This window comes from Oncorhynchus mykiss, chromosome 17 (genome assembly GCF_057628025.1).
Source record: "Oncorhynchus mykiss isolate SJ-2025 chromosome 17, ASM5762802v1, whole genome shotgun sequence".
Taxonomy (NCBI): domain Eukaryota; kingdom Metazoa; phylum Chordata; class Actinopteri; order Salmoniformes; family Salmonidae; genus Oncorhynchus; species Oncorhynchus mykiss.
This window is the reverse complement of record NC_143038.1, coordinates 47,838,995-47,857,682: the sequence shown is the minus strand read 5'-3', so window position 1 is coordinate 47,857,682 and position 18,688 is coordinate 47,838,995. Positions and strand designations below refer to the sequence as shown.

Sequence of the window (18,688 nt, the reverse complement as noted above, 5' to 3'; positions counted from 1 at the left end):
TCTAGTGCTGTGGGTTGGTACATGCTGTAACTGTGTCACTATATTTAGATGGTCTCTTATAGATTGTTTGTTGATCCATAATCCATCCAGAAACTGTCAGATGTAGTGTACAATATGACTCTGTTTACTACCGTACCCTCATCCTTCTTCCCTAATCCCAGAAAAGTCAATCATGTCCTTGAATGTCTTCATAAAGGTCGACTTGATTGAAAGATTGTTACAGAAATTCATTGCAGAGATAAATGTGTGTGGGAGTCATTTTATCATTGATGATAACTGAGAGATGAATATATGTGGTGGTCGTGCATGTTAACTTTGAGAATGACTCTCAGAGCTACTGAGGCAGAACTGGAATTCCACCGTCTGCAATTACTGAACGACGGGGAGCAGGAAAGGTATTTGGGGTGGAAGAGAAAGTGGGAGAGGTGAAAGAGAGGGAGGTTGAAAAGGAGGGGTAAGGAGGTGTGAAATCATATCTGAACCCCAGGAGGAGGCCTTCGTCTGCCCGTAGACTCCTGACTCGTACTACTCTGTGTGTGTGTGTGTGTGTGTGTGTGTGTGTGTGTGTGTGTGTGTGTGTGTGTGTGTGTGTGTGTGTGTGTGTGTGTGTGTGTGTGTGTGTGTGTGTGTGTGTGTCTACGTGCGTGTGATGGTGGTGATGGTGTATGTGTGCCAAACAAAGCATGAACACAACGTTTTTATGCTCTTACTTTATTCTAAAAGAAACATACATGAGTATACTTCAAAAGAAATGATACTTGAAATAATAATAATGAATATTAGATGAAGAAAATGCATGGTAAATAAATGTAGGCAACAGAAAAACACGTTTGACCTGATTACATTGAGCAAACTGGCCGTTACTAAGTACAGTACCTGTACAGGAGACTGTGCTTTCAGCACCCGGAGTACAGAATAAGTTGCCGTAGTCAATAACAAAACACATCTTCCATCCACACTAAATCATATTGGCACTTAACTAAATTGAATGCATGTATAGTAATATCCTCAATCTGGGCTACTGTACATGTACTTCTTCCAAACCGTCTCACAACTTTTACAAAGCGTGCCATCGCTCTCCATCAGTTAGGGACGTTTAGGAATCTGTCTGTCTGCTGTTTTCTAAGTGGTGTACTAGCTACAGTACAGTACATATTCATGTTCAGAGATATAACTACATGCAACAGTTTGTCTGAATGGTACATTTCATGCAAGAGAAAAAGACGTCCACGGATATGTTTTACCATATGTCCATATAGGATGTGACACTGTGGGATCCGTGTATAACAGTCAAAAACATACACACAAACACACATGTTATAAGGCACTGCAGTAGGGAATATGTAGTAGAAAGGCTGGAGGTGGTGGTAGAAACATCTGGGCACTTCTGTATTCTATGTTCTATAAACACACCCTGAATGACTTCCTCTCCCAGAAACTAAAGACAGACTACAGACAGAAAGAATCATAGATTCAGTTTTACTGGCTTTCAATTATCCAAATAGCAGTTATTTGTCATGTGTGAGCACAAATAACACCTGTGCAGAATACCATTTAATATTGCTTGTGTACAAAACTGATTCTAAAATACATTGACAAACATTTAACACATGGGCATCTTTAAGAAAGATACAGTACTAGCTACCCATTAGGGTTGGTCTGCAGATGTATTCAGTGTATTCTGGATTTATTTTGTTTGCTTTCTGAAAGTGTCTTTTCTATTGAAAGTGTCTTGTCTGCTTCTATTTTCTTTGAGAGAGTGTCTTGTCTGTTTGTGTTAGACAGTGTCTTGCCTGTTGCCAAAAATCTAACACATCGTGGGGCCAAAGGAGTCGCCCAAACTATAAGTATTCCTCCTTTTTCTCTGGTGGGGAATGTTTAACATTTGGTCTGCAATTTAAAAGAAAAAACATGTTTCAGTAAATGTACATTTGAATACTCAGAGAACAAAACCAAAATGCACATTGCTACCAACCCAGAAATCACAGGATATTAGTGAAGCAGAAATCAACATAACATAATGACACGACAAGTCTCACGTGTTCAGTTAAAGTCCAGTCAATAAAAGATAAAAGGATATCATGGACTTTCTAGTAAAGGGTTCACAGGTTGAAATACAGTGAAATACTGCCCCTCTAGTCATAAGGGGGGGGGGGGGGGGGGGTCTAACCACCTAACCACACTTCTCCTTTAAGAGTCTATATTTACAAACAGGCTCAGGAAGTGGGAGAAGGGAAGAAGCAATCTCTTAAAGGGGTGGCGGACATTGTGTCGACCCTTAATATCAGACACTGATAAGGAGCAGACATTTAGGAATGGGGTATGAGGTTGGAGAGAGGGAGGGAGGGAGGGGGAGAAACAAATACTATAGTGGAGAGACAAAGGTCCAAATTTTGAATCTAGGAAGGAACAAGGAAAGGGGAGACAGTGAGTGGAACTCGGACAGTCCTGGGGGACAGGCAGGGGTTGGTCAGTCAGGGAAACTAGTCTCACTCAACAACTCTGCCCTGAATTAGGGAAGAGAAGAAGACAGGCAGAGAAGAACAGCATTAGACGAGAGGAGACGAGAGGAGAGAGAGAGACACACATCAAGACCTCACCGATTCACCGTTACAGGAAGCTCTCTGGTATTAGTGGGTGAATGAGTGCTTGATATTGCATGCTAAGTAAGGAAAAATTAGAAGAGATGCTAGCTATCCAGGCTGCCCTAGATGTGAAGAGGTGCATGCTAGTTAGGCTGCGCTAGCTCTGTGATTAGTTACTGAGTGAAGATGGTTGAAGTGTTTTTGAAAGAGAAAGGTTGTTGATCCTAAATTAAGGGTTAAGGATGGAGAAATTGGTGGATGCTGATGAGTCACAGCGCACAGATCATTTGTAATGTAATTTGTTCTATGGCATGGAATTGATCAGATATTATGTCCAAATGTGTTGGGTTTATGATGGCTGGTTTTGATTTGTTTTTATGTTTTATATTTTTATTCTTAATAAAAGCCAATAAAGGGCCATGTTTTATAAACCATAAAGCAGGGTGTTAGACACGTAACCTTTCCAGGTTTCCGACTAGTTGCCGAACCTTTCTCTTACATTGAATAAAGAAACTGGTCGTGTTGAAACCAGAAACGTGTTAATCTGACAGCTAGCAACTCTTGGCTCATTGTTGACATATACCTATTCATTTGAGGTTTGGGAGTTGAGGTCTTTAATAGAAACGTTTCTGGAGAATATTGTTGATGGTGGTTCAGCACTTTATTGTTCATTTTGAAAACACTTAAACATATTTAAAATAATTGAAAATAAGAAAAAAGTAATGGCTAGTAAGTAAACTAGCTGTTTCAGATCAGTAAGACCTACTTTAGGTACACACAAAGTTACAAAAAACATAACAAATATTTATTTATTTTCTTTTGGCTTTTAGCTAGTTCAGTCACATTTGTAATTTGGTAATGACTCTTAGAGGACATCTGTTGTTGACAGGCTTGTAATGGTCAACCTCCCCCTTTCATTTAGCAGTGTAGGAGGTCCTTCAGGCCTATGTACCCTCATTCTGAGTACAATGGAACACTCCATACACAAGGACTTTACTAAGGAGAGGGGCCAGATGACCAGAAAACGGGGGGCATGGAACAGTTCTTTTAAAAGTTCAATGGTTCTGTTATCGGAAGCACATTTAACCAACCCTTTTGCCCAAATGAATTATGATCAAGAGCGATGAAGAGTCAGAGTTGTGGGTGGTGGATTCAAGCAGAGAAATGCGTGGGTTGAGTTGGGGTTCAGGAGGTCTAGATGGCCTGAGCAGAGGCTCAGTGAGTGACTGAAAGTACAATATTTAGCATAGAATAGAGTAGTATGAAATAGAATTTCAATGTCCATTAAAAATGTATGTTTTATTTAAGAGTGTTTGCCTATAGAGCACACAAGGAATAAAAGCATGAGTTTAACTGAATCTGACGGGTTTTATAACAGTCGGTTTTTATAAGAGGTCAGCCAGTCTCTGAGGTATAGAACACATGGATGATGGATATTGGGTAGACTTGCACGGATGTGTTAACAAATGGAACGTGATGTTAAGGCATGCAATGACCGGCGACTCTCTCTCGTTAAAACAACATTTATTTTAGCTCACATATTTGACCATTTTCTGTATATCTGATTCGAACTGATGACATCATAAAATGCTGCTTATCCAAACCGCATCAAAATAGCCCAGAGAAGATTTTCTGTTCTATTTGGAATGTCAGCCCTGTATGATGTCAACTATATTCGATTGGAATGTTAAAATGTGTTAGAAGACACAAAGCAACACACACATAGACACAGCTCCAACCAGCAAGTATAGGACATGCTAACCAAACCACGAAATTGTTTAATTTTTCTATGATCGTGTTTGTCCCACAATTTACCTTCAGGCATTCTGCCATAAAACAATTCCTATGTCTCCTCTACACAGTAATTACTTTTCCAATACTTGATTTAGTTACGTTTAATTACTTTTAAGCCACATGCCAGATTTGATAAACATAAAACGCTTTAAAAGGATAATTGAGCAAAATGACCATCCTCTCAACGACATGTATTGCAATAAAATGTACAAGTTTCAGCTCAAGAATATGTTCCATAGAATAAATGGCATTATGTAATGTCATTATAAAAGCCTCTGAATTCCTAAAACTTTCTAAAATCCAAAGGTGGAGACTGTGCTTGTGTGTGTGTGTGTGTGTGTGTGTGTGTGTGTGTGTGTGTGTGTGTGTGTGTGTGTGTGTGTGTGTGTGTGTGTGTGTGTGTGTGTAAGCTTTACACATCAGTTAAAGAGAAAAGGGGAGGAGCAAAGTGTGGCCTCTACTCTCTGTTTGGGTGGCTGCTGGGAGGGGGCAGGTTTACACGTACTCCCTGGCTGTGGATGGTTGTGATTGGCGGTAGTACTGCTGCCCTCGCCTCTCCTCATTGGAGCAGGAGCAGCACAGGAAGGATCCACCCAAAACCGTCAAGCTGGCCGCCGCCCATCCCACGAACAGGGCTGACCCAAACTCATACCTGCAGTGTAAATGGTCAAATCTGTCTTTAATATAATTTTTTACAGTACTATTAGACATGTTATCTATTACTCAGAGACAAACTGAGTGGTAGATACAGTGTGTGACCAGTGTGATAGGGTTACCTGGCATTGACCGGCGTGTTTGGGTTGAAGAAATGATAGGACACCTGAGTGGCGTACCAGGACACGGACACCAGCGTGCACAGACCTGCATAGAGAGGAAGAGAGAAAGAGAGAGGAGGGGGGAACAACATCACATTATGAATCTAAACAAGAATATACACACACGTGCACATGTACACATGTACACACACACACACACACACACACACACACACACACACACACACACACACACACACACACACACACACACACACACACACACACAGTGCAGCAGTAAAAGCACTCTGTGTAATGACTCTGAGGTTGTTATTCTTTCTGTCAGGCTCATGGTTGTCTCTGAGGTCATGGAGCTAATGTGTCCAAAAATCACCACTTCCTGTTTACAGCTGGGACCCTTATTACCCAGAAGACCGCTGGTGAGAGTTTCTGATCAGAGGAATGCAAGACATGAGCCCTGAAAGACTGGTTCCACTCAAACAGTAAAAGTGAGAGTAAGATAGTGAACACTTATAAATGATAGAGATAACAAGCTCTTAAGTACAACTCACTGTAGTGCCTGAACCTTTAACTTAGGGAGTGGTACTTCGCCAGTATATATTTTCTAATAGCCGATTAATTTGTGGGTGTTGAGGTGGTTAAAAAAACAGCAAGCTACACAGTATAGTGGTCACATGACCAACATTACACAGTGTAAATCAGTGTTATCATGCAGGTGCCCACACCCTTGCTCCAGAGTTCTGTTTGTTTCTTTAATCACATGACAGTCACATGGTGGTCACCTGATAGTGGTCTCACCTGCGAGTAGAAAGAGGGCTCCTCCAGACACAGCGATGAGCCCCTTGGAGGCGGGGTTATTGTCGCCCACCTTAGTGCACTTCATCCCCACCACGCTCACTATCATTCCTATGAAGCCCAGCAGCACGGACACCACCATAAGAGCACGACACGTCTGGATGTGAACTGTGGATAGAGGGGGAGGGGTGAAAGAAGAGGATGAGAGAAGACAAAAGAATAGATGAAGGCAGAGAGATGGGAGAAGAGGTGAGAGGAGAAAATAAAAGAGGGGAAACATGAGGGGGGTATGAGGAGAGCGAGAGAGCAGGTAAAATATAGGGTGGAGTGGTAGCAGGGAGAGAAACAAGTGTTGAGAGGGTCAAGGGAATGACAGAAAGAGGGGAAGAGAGAGAACAACAGAATGAGAATGTTAAGGCAGTGGTACTCGGCTTCAGATGGCAAGGAGATCAGACAGACTACAGGGTACAAACAGAATATCTACACAGCCTGGTATATTTATGTACAAAATCTACATACAGCCTGGTATACATACAGTGGGGAGAACAAGTATTTGATACACTGCCGATTTTGCAGGTTTTCCTACTTACAAAGCATGTAGAGGTCTATAATTTTTTATCATAGGTAAACTTCAACTGTGAGAGACGGATTCTAAAACAAAATCCAGAAAATCACATTGTATGATTTTTAAGTAATTTGCATTTTAGAGAGAGAGAGACAGAGAGAGAGAGAGAGAGAGAGAGAAAGAGAGAGAGAGAATATCTACACACAGCCTGGTATATATAGAATATCTACACAGCCTGGTATATTTATATAGAATGTCTACACACAGCCTGGTATATAGATATAGATATAGAATATCTACACAGCCCAGTATATTTATATAGAATATCTACACACAGCCTGGTATATATATATTCTATATATCTACACACAGCCTGGGATATATGTACAGTTGAAGTCGGAAGTTTACATACACTTAGGTTGGAGTCATTAAAACTAGTTTTTCAACCAATCCCCAAATTTCTTGGAAAGAAACTATAGTTTTGGCAAGTCGGTTAGGACATCTACTTTGTGCGTGACACAAGTAATTTTTCCAACAATTGTTTACAGACAGATTATTTCACTTATAATTCACCGTATCACAATTCCAGTGGGTCAGAAGTTTACATACACTAAGTTGAATGTGCCTTTAAACAGCTTGGAAAATTCCAGAAAATGATGTCATGGCTTTAGAAGCTTCTGATAGGCTAATTGACATAATTTGAGTCAATTGGAAGTGTACCTGTGGATGTATTTCAAGGCCTACCTTCAAACTCAGTGCCGCTATGCTTGACATCATGAGAAAATCTAAAGAAATCAGCCAAGACCTCAGAAAAACAATTGTTGACCTCCACAAGTCTGGTTCATCCTTGGGAGCAATTTCCAAATGCCTGAAGGTACCACGTTCATCTGTACAAACAATAGTACGCAAGTATAAACACCATGGGACCATGCAGCCGTCATACCGCTCAGGAAGGAGACGCATTCTGTCTCCTAGAGATGAGCGTACTTTGGTGCGAAAAGTGCAAATCAGTCCCAGAACAACAGCAAAGGACCTTGTGAAGATGCTGGAGGAAACGGGTACAATAGTATCTATAGCCACAGTAAAAGGAGTCCTATATCGACATAACCTGAATGGCCGCTTAGCAAGGAAGAAGCCACTGCTCCAAAACCGCCATTAAAAAGCCAGACTACGGTTTGCAACTGCACATGTGGACAAAGATGGTATTTTTTCGAGAAATGTCCTCTGGTCTGATGAAACAAAAATAAAACTGTTTGGCCCTAATGACCATTGTTATGTTTGGAGGAAAAAGGGGATGCTTGCAAGCCGAAGGACAACATCCCAAACGTGAAGCACGGGGGTGGCAGCATCATGTTGTGGGGGTGCTTTGCTGCGAGAGGGACTAGTGCACTTCCCAAAATAAATGGCATCATGAGTGAGGAAAATGATGTGGATATATTGAAGCAACATCTCAAGACATCTGTCAGGAAGTTATATATAAAATATCTACACAGCCTGGTATATACATATAAAATACCTACACAGCCTGGTATATGTATTTAAAATATCTACACAGCCTGGTATATACATGTAAAATATCTACACAGCCTGGTATATAAAATATCTACACAGCCTGGTATATATATATATATATATATATATATATATATATAATATCTACACACGTCCTGGTATATACATATGAAATATCTACACAGCCTGGTATATAAAATATCTACACAGCCTGGTATATATATAGGTATATAATATCTACACATTAAATGTCTAGATTTCTCATGGGTTAAATTGGGGCAGAACAGGAGTGGAACTGTCACGCCCTGAACTTAGAGAGACTTTTTATTTCTCTATTTGGTTAGGTCTGGGTGTGATTTGGGTGGGCATTCTAGTTTTCTATTTCTTTGTTGGCCGGGTAGGGTTCTCAATCAGAGGCAGCTGTCTATCGTTGTCTCTGATTGGGAGTCATACTTAGGCAGCCTGTTTTCCACCCTAGTTTGTGGGGTCTTGAGTTTTCACAGGAGCTGTCTAGCCCTGCAGAACGTTACGGTCGTATATATTTTGTCGGTGTTTCATTATTAAATTATCATGAACACTTTCCACGCTGCGCTTTGGTCTCACTCATTCAACGACGGACCTAACAGGAACAGAGATTTCTGTGCAAAACATCACTGGAAAAGCAACCAATCAAAACACAACCACCACATTGTAAACCAATATGAAATCAGAAGTCAACTTCTTAAGAAAACGTTTTAACACAAAACTGGAGACAAAAAAAAGACATATTATCCTCCTCTCTTCGTTCTCCCTCACTCATACTATCTGCCTCTTTCTCTCTCATCTCCTTATTGTTTTCTCTGTCTTTCTCTCTATCCTTCTATCTCTCTCTCTCTCCCTCTCTTCTCTTTAAGAACTCATTTTGTTTCCCACTTCCATGGTACACAATGGAATAATAACATCAGTCTTAGACTTAACTGTCCCACTCAATCATTCAAAATCAAACCACAGGGGTTTCACCGCTCAGTTTTCCATGGATAACACACACATAACTCAGTGGGCGGGACATTTGACATATTTACTCATTCACACACGCACACACACAACTACATAAACATTCTGTGGGAGGAAACGACGTGCACACAGAAACATACATACTCATTTTCTGTCACACACACACACACTGTAGGAGGGCCCGTGTTACATGTTTCACACAGTGGGATTAGTGTGGCTTTGTCACAAAGCGGGATTGTTTTCACAGGGCTGTCGCCACGGTGATCAGACACTGCGGCCTGCAACACACACTCACACAGCAGCCCTGACAACAGAGACTCCACTAACAGAATGTGAAAAAAAACACCAGTACAACACTAATACTGCGTTAATGCACTCACCAAGACCTTACAAACTGCAGACAACACACCAAGTTCACAGCTCAATGTTAGATCAACACGAGCATTAACCATGAACACAGCAACACATATCTGCATCATACATTACACATTTCTACAGTGTTGCCAACAAATGAAACTACAACAATATATAAAGATTCATTTGCCACTAGTAGAGCCCTTTCAATCCCTGAACATCACCCCTAACAACACGCAAGACAACAGACTGTAAAACCACAGCTACTGCCAAGAACTGACAGTGCAAAACTAAAATTATTTACATTTGAGTCGTTCAGCAGACACTCTTCTCCAGAGTGACTTACAGTAAGTAGCAAGTGCGTATATTTTCATGCTTTCTTCGTAATGGTCCCCAATGGGAATTTGACTCACAACCCTGGTGTTGCAAGTGCCATGCTCTACCAACTGAGCTACACTGGATTGTAATCTCTCAGCAGATCAAATTACTATAGAATAGGATATGATAGAATAGAATAGAATAGAATAGGAGAACTACATAGTAAAATTGAATACTGACACTGACAGTGTGAGAAAATATATGTAAAATACAACTGAGAACAATAGCCTTTCCAACAAACTTAAGTCATAATTTACATTGATGGGAAAACACTCTGAAAGGGCTAGTGATGGGCAGATGGCCTTTGAACTTAGATTTATGTGTGGCAGGATCTACTTCAAGGAGAATTTTAATGGTTTATGAGAGAAAGAGGTTTTATTTTCTCTTTCTCCATTCTCTCTTTCATCCAGTGTGTGGGGAGTTTGGGCTGGCTGTACAAGGCACCACTCTGATCAACGGACTAATAGAGGAGTCAAGGACGTGTGTGTGTTCCTCCCACTATACTCTACCCTGTGTCAATGCTGGTAGGCACAAGCTGTATGTGTGTGTGTGTGTGTGTGTGTGTGTGTGTGTGTGTGTGTGTGTGTGTGTGTGTGTGTGTGTGTGTGTGTGTGTGTGTGTGTGTGTGTGTGTGTGCGTGCGTGCGTGCGTGCGTGCGTGCGTGCGTGCGTGCGTGGATATGGACGATGGAAATTGTCCTTTGTGGGATGATGTGGGGCTTCATACGTAACAATGGTTTGCCCACTCCATTAAAACAGAAAAACATTCAAACAACTACCTTCATTCTATTAATGTAAATGTCAGTGTGACACAAGCTTTGTGGAATAGTGTAGAATAAGATTAGGGGCACTGATATATGGATGATGATTGTCATATTTGACATCTACAGCACAAAGGGCCATAGCAGCACTCCTGTCCAGTAGGAGGGGAACAAAACACAAACAGCTATAGACAGCTATAAATAGCTATAGACAGAGAGAGAGAGAGAGAGAGAGACAGCGAACTACTGGAAAGAGACAGAGAGAGATACTGGATAGAGAGACAGCAAACTACTGTAGAGAGAGAGAGAGAGAGAGAGAGAGAGAGAGAGAGAGAGAGAGAGAGAGAGATGCTGGAGAGAGATAGAGACAACATTGCTTATATGCGTATTGTTATTGTTCAATGTATGGTTATTTTTACTGTTGTATGGTTATTTTTACTGTTGTCCCGTTGACCATTTTGATTCTTATTATTTTTGAATTGTAAATATCAAAAGTAAGCTTTGACAATATGTACATTGTTACGTCATGCCAATAAAGCAAATTGAATTGAATTGAAATTGAGAGACAGAGAGAGAGAGAGAGAGAGGGGTACAGGAGAGAGAGACAGCCAACTACTAGAGAGAGAGAGATACTGGATAGAGAGACAGCCAACTACTAGAGAGAGAGAGATACTGGATAAAGAGACAGCCAACTACTGGAGAGAGAGAGAGAGAGAGAGAGAGAGAGAGATACTGGATAGAGAGACAGACAACTACTGGAGAGAGAGAGAGATAGAGAGATACTGGAGAGAGAGAGAGAGAGAGAGATACTGGATAGAGAGACAGCTAACTACTGGAGAGAGAAAGAGAGACAGCGAACTACTGGAGAGAGAGAGAGATACTGGAGAGAGAGAGAGAGAGAGAGAGGGGGGCGGGGAGAGAGAGGGAGAGAGAGAGAGAGAGCGATATACTGGAGAGAGAGAGAGAAAGAGAGAGAGAGGGGGATACTGGATAGAAAGACAGCAAACTACTGGAGTGAGAGAGAGAGAGAGAGAGAGAGAGAGAGAGAGAGAGAGAGAGAGAGAGAGAGCGAACTACTGGAGAGAGAGAGAGGGACAGCAAACTACTAGAGAGAGAGCGAGAGAGAGAGAGGGATACTGGATAGAAAGACAACAAACTACTGGAGTGAGTGAGTGAGTGAGTGAATGAGTGAGTGAGAGAGAGAGAGAGAGAGAGAGAGAGAGAGAGAGAGAGAGAGAGAGAGAGAGAAAGGGAAAGAGAGAGAGAGAGAGAGAGAGAGAGAGAGCGAGGGAGGGAGGGTGGGTAGGAGAGGGAGATGAACAATGTGTGCACGTACATAGCTGCTACTATCTCTACTGATGACCTCACAATAGCCAGCAGGATAACAGGGGATGAGAGCATGGTGTGATGGGAGGGGGGACATCAGACCATCCATCATCTCATCAGTCTGTGTGGGCTGGTGGTAAGATATTCCACTGTAATATCCAGAGCTGTATAGAGTTCAAACTATCCCTCCATGTTGACACCAAACATTCTTTGACAGTTCAAATGTTTACCTAGAAAATACTGTAAATATCGTTGATGTCAGTATAGATGTCATTGTGCCAATATGGAGTCTCCTGCCCAGGTTATTCTAAATCTCCGACCACACCATAGTCTGTGTATTCATTAGACTGTAGGAGAGAGTGCTCTACGACTTGGACAGTATTCAACACTAAGCTGTCAAGAAAAGAGAACCCTCTTTGATGTTCACCTCAAAAGGATACCCTGGTCCTGAAACCTGGCAAAACCAGTTGCACTCATCTAACAGTAGTACAGTAACTTAGCTGTACAGTGCTTCTTCTTCCCCAGAGCCAGATAGAGAGAGTTTGGACATTATTCTGTCATCCAAAAAGCATGATGTCACTGAGATGACATAACATGATTCCATGGCAGCCATTTTAGCATCTTCTGGAAAATGTTGACACATGAGTGATTGAACAGAAGCAGCAATATGGCATCCATCTCTGAAGTTGGCTACAATTTACCTACAGTTGAAGTCAGAAGTTTACATACACACATTTTGCCACAACTTTGGAAGTATGCTTGGGGTCATTGTCCATTTGGAAGACCCATTTGCGACCAAGCTTTAACTTCCTGACTGATGTCTTGAGATTTGCTTCAATATATCCACATAATTTTCCTACCTCATGATGCCATCTATTTTGTGAAGTGCACCAGTCCCTCCTGCAGCACAGCAACCCCACAACATGATGCTACCACTCCTGTGCTTCACGGTTGGGATGGTGTTCTTCAGCTTGTTCGCCTCCGGCTTTTTCCTCCAAACATAACGATGGTCATTAGGGCCAAACAGTTTTATTTTTGTTTCATCAGACCAGAGGACATTTTTCCAAAAAGTATGATCTTTGTCTACATGTGCAGTTGCAAACCATAGTCTGGCTTTTTAATGGCGGTGTTGGAGCAGTGGCTTCTTCCTTGCTGAGCGACCTTTCAGGTTATGTCGATTTAGGACTCATTTTATTGTGGATATAGATACTTTTGTACCTGTTTCCTCCAGCACCTTCACAATGTCCTTTACTGTTGTTCTGGGATTGATTTGCACTTTTCGCACCAACGTACGCTCATTTCTAGGAGACAGAACGCGTCTCCTTCATGAGCGGTATGACGGCTGCATGGTCCCATTGTGTTTATACTTCCGTACTTTTGTTTGTACAGATGAACGTGGTACCTTCAGGCGTTTGGAAATTGTTCCCAAGGATGAACCAGACTTGTGGAGGTCTTTTCTGAGGTCTTGGCTGATTTCTTCTGATTTTCCCATGATGTCAAGCAAAGAGGCACTGAGTTTGAAGGTAAGCCTTGAAATACATCCATAGGTACACCTCCAATTGACTCTTATTATGTCATTTAGCCTATCAAAAACTTCTAAAGCCGTGACATAATTTTCTGGAATTTTCCAAGCTGTTTAAAGGCACAGTCAACTTAGTGTATGTAAACTCCTGACCCACTGGAATTGTGATACAATGAATTATAAGTGAAATAATCTGTCTGTAAACAATTGTTGGGAAAAAGACTTGTGTTGTGCACAAAGTAGATGTCCTAACCGACTTGCCAAAACTATAGTTTGTTAACAAGAAATTTGTGGAGTGGTTGAAAAACGAGTTTTAATGACTCTAACCTAAGTGTATATAAACTTCCGACTTCAACTGTATATTGTTTAATGACCCTGTTGTGTCCTGTATAGCACCAGTGCTTGTGTGGTATTGTACACTGCCTAGTGCAGTACAGAGGTTTCATTCACTGCAGAGCCCAGAGAACTGAGAGCTTCGATGGTTTGTGACCAATACCAGGCAGTATCTGCCTCTGAGACTCTGAGACAGCAACAAGTAGAAGAACTGTTCATTCAGCACCACTGTTCAGACTAAAGTGAAACAAAGCAGGATAAGACGGTGTAAAAAACCTCAAGATACTTCTGGAATTGTTCTATCTGTACAAGGAGTAGTATCCTGATTTATATCCTTCTAGTGTGCAGATCTTGACATAAGTCTCTCCGAACAGTTTCTCACAGCTTCGATATGTTTACATTGTCACAGGTTTTGAAAATGAATTGCCTTTTTAAGGGCAATTAATCAGAATCTGAAAAAAGTCCATCAGTTTCCACTGCAGTGCTTTGGTACACTCTACCACTGCAACAACACAGTCTGGTGAACAATTAGACCTCATCACATGTTCCTCATGCTGTGTAGTGAAGGAGAAGGGTTCATTTAGCACAATATGAAAAGCACCTGCAGGAACTGCCTAACACACACACACACACACACACACACACACACACACACCATTACACATGCTTGAGCACACACACACTTTGTATCCAAGACCAGTACTGAGTCTGAAATACCATAACAGGAAGAGATGTTGGTAAGACCATGAGTTCACTCAACAGTGGAAAAGAGTGAGTACGTGCCAAATGGTTCAGTTCAGTGATTTAATCTCTTAGCCTGGTTCCTCTCTACCCGGCACAGCCAGAAGAGGACTGGCCACCCCTCATAGCCTGGTTCCTCTCTACCCGGCACAGCCAGAAGAGGACTGGCCACCCCTCATAGCCTGGTTCCTCTCTACCCGGCACAGCCAGAAGAGGACTGGCCGCCCCTCATAGCCTGGTTCCTCTCTACCCGGCACAGCCAGAAGAGGACTGGCCAGTCCTCATAGCCTGGTTCCTCTCTAGGTTTCTTCCTAGGTTCTGGCCTTTCTAGGGAGTTTTTCCTAGCCGCAGTGCTTTTACACCTGCATTGCTTGCTGTTTTGGGTTTTATGCTGGGTTTCTGTACAGCACTTTGTGACATCAGCTGATGTAAGAAGGGCTTAAAAAATGAATTTGATTGATTGAAATTTGATTTGTTACCTGACCTACACTCAACAACATGCCTTGCTTGACCAGACAGCAACAAGTAGCAGAAGCCATGTTAGTATTGCATGGGGTAAACTTTTCAAAAGTTGGTACCAAAGTGTGTTATGCTGTTTGCTCTCACTCGCTCGTTTTCCACTCACACAAACACACACACACAGGGTGTGTTAGGGCCGGACAGGAACAATGCGTGTGTGTGGGGAAGACAGAGCACATTCTGAGAATATCTCTGATGTTTGGCTCAACACTGGGCTTTTCTTCTCCAAACAACCACTATTCATCACAGGGACAATACTCTGTTTTTATTACTCCGATGAGCAAAGGAGACCAAGCTCGAGCTCACCACTCGCAGAAAATGTTTTGATATAATGAATTGCACAGCGGCCAAACGTTAGCCTGATTTGTTGTTTTGGGGCGGTGTGGGTCACAGGGAGTAACATGCGTATCCGTGTCTCTTAATAAAACTAAAACAAAAACAGAAAACTCCAAAGGGTGTCGACCATTCTGATTTACAGAGAAATGATTTGACCAAGTCCTCCCCCTGTAGCTTTTCATTACCCTAATGGGGTAATCAGTGGAGAGAAAAGACGGGTGAATTTATGTCATCTGCCTGCCATTAATTATGAGTCAGTAGGTCTATGCTAAACAGATTGGAGATGCCAGGAACCTCATATTCAGGGCTAATTTATGCCTGAACCCCACATTCCTCTCTCTCTCTCTCTCTCCCACTCTCTCTTTCTTTCTCTCTCCCTCTCACTCTCTCTCTTTCTCTCCCTCTACCTCTTTCTCTCTTTCTCACCCCTCCCTCCCACCCTCCCTACCTCCCTCCCTCCCTCTCCTAATTAAACATGCCAACAGCAGCACTTTTTATCTAATAGATTTATGCCTGACTTTAATGTGTTCCAGACAGTTGGATTAGTTAGATTGTTTTATGAACTCTTTATGCATTCAGTTGCTGAATCATACAAATAGGCAAATTGATCATTTGATCATGATGTTTCTTCAAACACTTCCTCTATAAATCAACCCAGTTAATTGCCCGTGTTGGGAATCGGGTAAACAGATCTGTCATGAGTGAATAAGGCATCTCATAATGACCAACTCCAGATACACAACTGTCCATAACAGGATCTCTCTCTCTGTATATATATATATATATATATATATATATATATATATATATATATAGAGAGAGAGAGAGAGAGAGAGAGAGAGAGCGGATTTGTTCAAGATGCAATGCTGGGGCAGGGAAAGAGAGAGAGAAATATAGAAAGACAGATAATGACAGGTCACAAGTGTAGGAGTGATCGTTATGATGTCCTACTCACCGTCCAGTGACAGCATGGAGTCAAACACCTTGCACTGCACCTGTCCTGTACTCTGGGAGGCACAGCTCATCCACAGGCCCTCATAGAGCCCCACCGCCGTGATGATGGCGTCGCCCGCGTACGAAGACTGCTTCCACTGGGGCAGAGCCGTGGTGGAGATGATGCCTATCCAACCACCCAATGCCAGGAAGTAACCCAGTAACTGGAATCCTGAGTTTGCCATCCTGTCTTTATGTCTATCTGTTATAGACTGTCTCTAGCTTTGTTTTTCTCTCTTACTCTCTGGTTACTTCTTGTTCTTTCTTTCTAAATGTATAGCTTTCTTTCCTTTTTATTTATCTGTCCTCTTTCTGTCCTCCTTTTCTTTGGCTACTATTTTGTCCTCTTCAGAACACCTGAAGCAGTCTCGCTTCCACACACAGGTAATACTGTTGGCAGAGTGAAACACAGAACTCCCCCAAACTGTTTCTCAGAGCTCCCGTTGTCTATCAGAGCCACAGAACCAAAAGTCAAACACCCCTTTACAGACAATCCAGATTTCAGCACTAACCCAGGCACTCTCTCAGTGGTCTCTTTCGTTTCTCTTTCTTCCTCTGGTCTCCTTTCTGGTCACTGTCCGCTCTCTCTGAGCATCTCCTTCTCTCTGCTCTCTCTCACACATCTGGCGTTCTCCTCTCTCTCTTTCGCACTCTCTATCTCTGTCTCGCTCTCTCTCTCTCTCTCACTCTCTCTCTCTGTTTATTTCTCTTTCTCCTGTTGGAAGTGTGTATGTCCGGGTCTTGAGGTTGACCAGACTGCTCTTTCCTGGTTGTCTGGGGTGATCAGGTCGTCAGGCTCGGTCACTACGCTCACTAGGCTTCCTCAGATACGGCATGGTTTCACCCTGACTTTCTATCTCTCTCTTTCTTTCATCAACACTCTTTCCATCTGCTCCGCACTTCGAGGGCTGAACAAGGGTTTAGAGAAAAAAAATAGAAAAAGTTTATGTACACAGAAATCCCCTAACAGGCTGGGCACAGAGGGGTCAAGAGCTGAGCTCTGATTGGCCCTTCAGTGTTCTAGGAACGCCCAATGGGAAGGGAAGAGGATAGGGGGCAGGATGGGGGTAAGGGGGGTTTAAGGAAAGCGAGCGAGCACGGGAGAGAGAGAGAGAGAGAGAGTGTGAGATAGAGAGAGAGAGCGAGAGAGAGAGAGAGAGAGAGAGAGAGAGAGAGAGAGAGAGAGAGAGAGAGAGAGATTATACTGAGTGGAGTTCAGAGGTAAAGCAAAACCACACAACACAAAACTCTCTTTCTAAGCAAGAAGACCTCCCATAGCAGTCAAACCCAAAGCATCACAACTTTTACCAATGCCTGTAGACTTTCTATGTTCTCAACTTCCATTACACAATATCATTTATATTAAGGAAAGTCTATAATGATATGTTTATTTTTTACATGTTTTTACCTTTATTTAACTAGGCATGTTAGTTAAGAACAAATTCTTCTTTTCAATGACGGCCTAGGAACAGTTGTTCAGGGGCAGAACGACAGATTTTTACCTTGTCAGCTCAGGGATTCAATCTTGCAACCTTTAGGTTACTAGTCCAACGCTCTAACTGCCACTCCTATGACTAGGAGAAATTGAAAGTACACATTTCTGAAAGTTGTCTTTGCATTCTGTAGTGTTTTGTTTCGTCTGTTGTTAGTTGTTGTCTGGTCTACCAGATATTAGATGTTGTCTGATCTACCAGATGTTAGATGTTGTCTGGTCTACCAGATGTTAGAAGTTGTCTGGTCTGCCAGATGTTAGCAGTTGTCTGGTCTGCCAGATGTTAGATGTTGTCTGGTCTACCAGATGTTAGATGTTGTCTGGTCTACCAGATGTTAGATGTTGTCTGGTCTACCAGATGTTAGATGTTGTCTGGTCTACCAGATGTTAGATGTTGTCTGGTCTATCAGATATTAAATGCTGTCTGGTCTACCAGATGTTAGATGTTGTGTTGTCTGGTCTACCAGATGTTAGATGTTGTCTGGTCTGCCAGATGTTAGAAGTTGTCTGGTCTACCAGATGTTAAATGTTGTCTGGTCTACCAGATGTTAGATGTTGTCTGGTCTACCAGATGTTAGATGTTGTCTGGTCTATCAGATATTAAATGCTGTCTGGTCTACCAGATGTTAGATGTTGTGTTGTCTGGTTTACTAGATGTTAGATGTTGTCTGGTCTGCCAGATGTTAGAAGTTGTCTGGTCTACCAGATGTTAGATGTTGTGTTGTCTGGTCTACCAGATGTTAGATGTTGTCTGGTCTACCAGATGTTAGATGTTGTCTGGTCTACCAGATGTTAGATGTTGTCTGGTCTACCAGATATTAGATGTTGTCTGGTCTACCAGATATTAGATGTTGTCTGGTCTACCAGATGTTAGAAGTTGTCTGGTTTACCAGATGTTAGAAGTTGTCTGGTCT

General features: G+C 42.2%; 1 protein-coding gene across 2 annotated transcripts; it reads right to left on the bottom strand.

The window, feature by feature from the left end:
• Positions 1–695: 695 nt before the first annotated feature.
• Positions 696–17,333, bottom strand: cldn19 (claudin 19). Of its 2 annotated transcripts, none has more exons than XM_036950438.2 (5): positions 16,245–17,333; positions 5,954–6,118; positions 5,156–5,240; positions 4,885–5,031; positions 696–2,507 (listed from the first exon to the last, which is right to left on the bottom strand). In XM_036950438.2, the coding sequence occupies exons 1-5, from the start codon at positions 16,465–16,467 to the stop codon at positions 2,471–2,473; spliced, it is 657 nt and encodes a 218-aa protein (XP_036806333.1). In that variant the 5' UTR covers positions 16,468–17,333; the 3' UTR covers positions 696–2,470. The 2 variants fall into 2 exon arrangements, with proteins under 2 accessions (XP_036806333.1, XP_036806332.1); XM_036950437.2 differs by having other exon boundaries at positions 696–1,890; positions 16,245–17,277.
• Between the last annotated feature and the right edge of the window lie 1,355 nt (positions 17,334–18,688).